General features: G+C 45.7%; 1 protein-coding gene and 1 long non-coding RNA gene across 2 annotated transcripts; both read left to right on the top strand.

Moving 5' to 3' along the window:
• Positions 1-13: 13 nt before the first annotated feature.
• Positions 14-1,555, top strand: MOAP1 (modulator of apoptosis 1). Its single transcript, XM_005877829.2, has one exon. It carries the CDS (start codon positions 201-203, stop codon positions 1,266-1,268), a length of 1,068 nt encoding a protein of 355 aa, XP_005877891.1. The 5' UTR covers positions 14-200; the 3' UTR covers positions 1,269-1,555.
• A 20-nt stretch (positions 1,556-1,575) lies between these two features.
• On the top strand, positions 1,576-3,019 carry LOC106728098. Its single transcript, XR_001364350.1, has 2 exons — positions 1,576-2,227; positions 2,749-3,019. It is a non-coding gene; the product is annotated as an uncharacterized LOC106728098 (long non-coding RNA).
• The last annotated feature ends 621 nt before the right edge of the window (positions 3,020-3,640 follow it).

The raw sequence follows: 3,640 nt of genomic DNA, 5'->3' as shown, positions 1-3,640 counted from the left end.
CGCCCGCCGGTTGGGGTGCGCGGGGCTCTCCGGGCCCGGGGTCCGTGACACCTTCGCTGACCTGACTGCTTTGTCCTCGCAGAACCTGGCACTCGGGACGGTGACGGGACTTAAACGGGCTACTGCGGAGGAGGACTGCGAACCGCGGCGGCATCCCGGTCCCCAGCACATTGGAGCGGAAGCACATTGCCCGGGGCACCATGACGCTGAGGCTCTTGGAGGACTGGTGCAGGGGGATGGACATGAGCCCTCGGAAGGCGCTGTTGATTGCCGGCATCCCCCAGACCTGCCATGTGGCCGAGATCGAGGAGGCGCTGCGCGCCGGGCTGGCTCCCTTGGGCGAGCACCGCCTGCTCGGGAGGATGTTCCGGAGGGACGAGAACAGTACCGTAGCCTTAGTCGGGCTCGCGGAGGAGACGAGCTTTGCCCTGGTCCCCAAGGAGATCCCTGGGAAGGGGGGTAGCTGGAGGGTGATCTTTAAGCCCCCTGACCCAGACAACGAATTTTTAAGCAGATTAACGGCCTTCTTAGAAGGAGAGGGCATGACCTTGGCTGAGCTGACCAGAGCTTTTGGGTATGGAAACGACCCCTTTGACCTAGACCAGAACATGATCCCAGAAGTGCGGGCCCCCATGCTGGCCCAGGCGTTAGATGAGGCCCTTCAGCCTGCCCTGCAGTACGTGAACTACAAAAAGCTGAGAGTGTTCTCGGGCGGCGATCCGCCAGGACCCGAAGAAGAAAACTTTGAATCCTGGCTGTTCCACACCACCCAGATGATGAAGACCTGGCAGGTGTCGGATGCCGAGAAGAGAAGGCGGTTGCTAGAGAGCCTTAGAAGCCCAGCCTATGATGTCATCCGTGTCCTCAAGATAAGCAACCCTTTAATTACGGTCCCCGAATGCCTGAAGGCTCTTGAGCAGGTTTTTGGGGTTATTGATAATCCTAGGGAGTTGCAGGTCCGATACCTGAGGACTTACCAGAAGGATGGAGAAAAGTTGTCCGCTTACATACTCAGGTTGGAGCCTCTGTTACAGAAACTGGTGGAGAGAGGAGCAGTGGAGAGAGAAGTTGTGAATCAGGCCCGGCTCGACCAGATCCTGGCCGGAGCAGGGGACAAAACGCTGCGCCGGCGGCTCGCTCTGCCCGAGGATGGCTCAGCCCCTGGCTTGTTGGAGCTACTGGAGCTGATAAAGGGTGAAGAGGCAACGGAGGCAGAGGAGGAGGAGGCCCTTCTCCAGGCAGAATTATTAGAGGGACATTTCACCTGAATCTTAGGGAACCAGAAAGGGTCAGTGACAGTGAGCAGAGCATGGAGGTAGAATAATCCATAGACTACAGTGGTAGACATTCACCAAGCCCTACCTTGTGATACCAAGTAACTCATTTTTGCGCAGTTCTCAGTACAAATCCATTGTCATTTGTGTGCCTACTTAAGGTCTCCTAAGTGTATCATTGACTAGGAAGACTGTAGTTCTGCACTGGTATTTATATATTTAAATTCATTCTGGTGAGTTTTTTATCATACAAAACTGTACAATAGTCTGTCACTGCATATGTGCACTGCTCAAAACTACAAAGTATCACTGCATATGTGCACTGCTCAAAACTACAAAGTTCTATCACTGCATATGTGCACTGCTCAAAACTACAAAGTTCTATCACTGCATATGTGCACTGCTCAAAACTACAAAGTTCTGTCACTATATATGTGCACTGCTTGAGAGGAAGGCAGGGGTAAGACCTGATCTTACGAAGATGTCAGCTTGTGTGGTAGCAGGTGCAAGTGTAGCATGTCAAATGTGATTATGTATCAGCTTGTAGTGTCTGTTGCCCTCCATTTATCATGATTGTGAACAGTGGTTAAGATATTTTCTGTGTGAACCAGAATTTTGTTGATTCTGTGCAATCAAAACAAGAGACAGAACTAAATGCTGAGGTTAACTTTGCAGCTTCCATCTCTAACCTCAGGTTCCTGATGTGCATCGTCATACATCTACTTCTGAATATCATTTTAATAGGTATTATAAAATTATAAGTATGACCTTATAAAATAAAGGAATGCTGATAAAATGACCTCTTTTATCTGTTTGGTTTATATCAAATTTCTAAAAGAAATTTCAAAAGTGTGAATCTGAAAACCACTTAGTCCCTAAGTAAGATTGCTGGAGGGAGCTTCTGAAGCACATGGAATGAAACAGGACAGTACACAAGTTAGTGCACATAGCAGGTGAGTACACTGATACATCAGTGCTTTGGTTTGAATGGTTTCCCAGCTAATAAGTACAGGGACAAGATTTACAATCAGGCTGTCTATTTCCAGAGTCCTTGCTTTTAATCTATTCTATGCTGCCTGGTTATTCATAGAAGCCTGTAAGAAACACGATCATTGCTCCTGTTTTTATTTAGTTTTTTGGTTAATCCTCACCCAAGGATATTTTTCCATTGACTTTAGAGAGAATGGAAAGGGTTGGGGGAGAAAGAGAAACATCAATGTGAGAGAGACACATCGTTAGGTTGCCTGCAACCCAGATACATGCCCTTGACCAGGAATCGAACCCGAGACCCTTCGGTGCATGGACCGATGCTCTAACCACTGAGCAATTGCCGAGCACATTGCCCTTGTTTTACAGATGAAAGCCTTGAGGCTCAGAAAGCCTCAGAGCTAAGGGCAAGGGCACATAATCTGACTCCCAAGAGCTTTTTAAAAAAACTTTAATATTTTTAAAAAATATTTTCTTTGATTTTTAGAGAGAGAAGAAAGGAGAAAGATAAACATCCATGTGAGAGCAGCACATGTGAGAGGGGAACATCGATTGACAACTCCGGCATGTACTCTGATGGGGAATGGAACCAGCAACCTTGCAGTGCACAGGACAAGGCCCAACCAAGCCCCACCTGCCAGGGTCTGAGAGCTTTGCTTAAGGTGCATTTGGTAAACACTACATCATTGTCAAACATTAAAAATGGCAGTTGTGTTTATGAAGTTATGTGGAGTAATAAAAAAAAATGTTCTTTAAAAGCTATGTTTTGCCTGGCTGGCATGGCTCAGTGGTTGAGCGTTGACCTGTGAACCAGGAGGTCACAGTTCAATTCGGGTTTGTGGGCTCAATCCCCAGTGGGGGGCATGTAGGAGGCAGCCTATCAATGATTCTCTCTCATCATTGATGTTTCTATCTCTCCTCCCTTCTCTGAAATCAATAAGAAATTATATATATGTATATAATTTCAAAAGCTATGTTTCAACATGAATGACAAAACCCTAAAATACTCTAACTAGTTGTGTTGAGATGATGGGATTATAAGGCTGGGTTAGTTTTTTATGTTTCCTAAATGTGTTTTTTAAACAAATAAATATGCAAAGAAGGTAGGTGCTCAAGAAGGAAGTTGGCATTTTAAAGGATACAGGAACCAGCCTGAAAGAGCTCCCACTGGTGAAGCAACAAATTTGAGCAACGAAACTGAATTATAACTCAAAATTGTATTTTAACCTAAATTATAAAACAAATGTCTACAATTTCACGCTGAATGAATGAATGAATGACTTTTCTGTAAGTCTAAAACTATTCTAATATAAAATAGTCATTGAAATACATACATAGATACTTACATGCATACATATGCAAGCAAATAATAAATGACC

The sequence above is a fragment of the Myotis brandtii genome, unplaced genomic scaffold (assembly GCF_000412655.1).
Source record: "Myotis brandtii unplaced genomic scaffold, ASM41265v1 scaffold535, whole genome shotgun sequence".
NCBI classification, from domain to species: Eukaryota; Metazoa; Chordata; class Mammalia; order Chiroptera; family Vespertilionidae; genus Myotis; species Myotis brandtii.
The sequence above is the reverse complement of the archived record's forward strand: the minus strand, read 5'-3'. Positions and strand labels throughout refer to the sequence as shown.

Bases quoted from the DNA above. Each gene is read 5' to 3' on its own strand.
- MOAP1 (XM_005877829.2), top strand. From the start codon at position 201: ATGACGCTGAGGCTCTTGGAGGACTGGTGCAGGGGGATGGACATGAGC.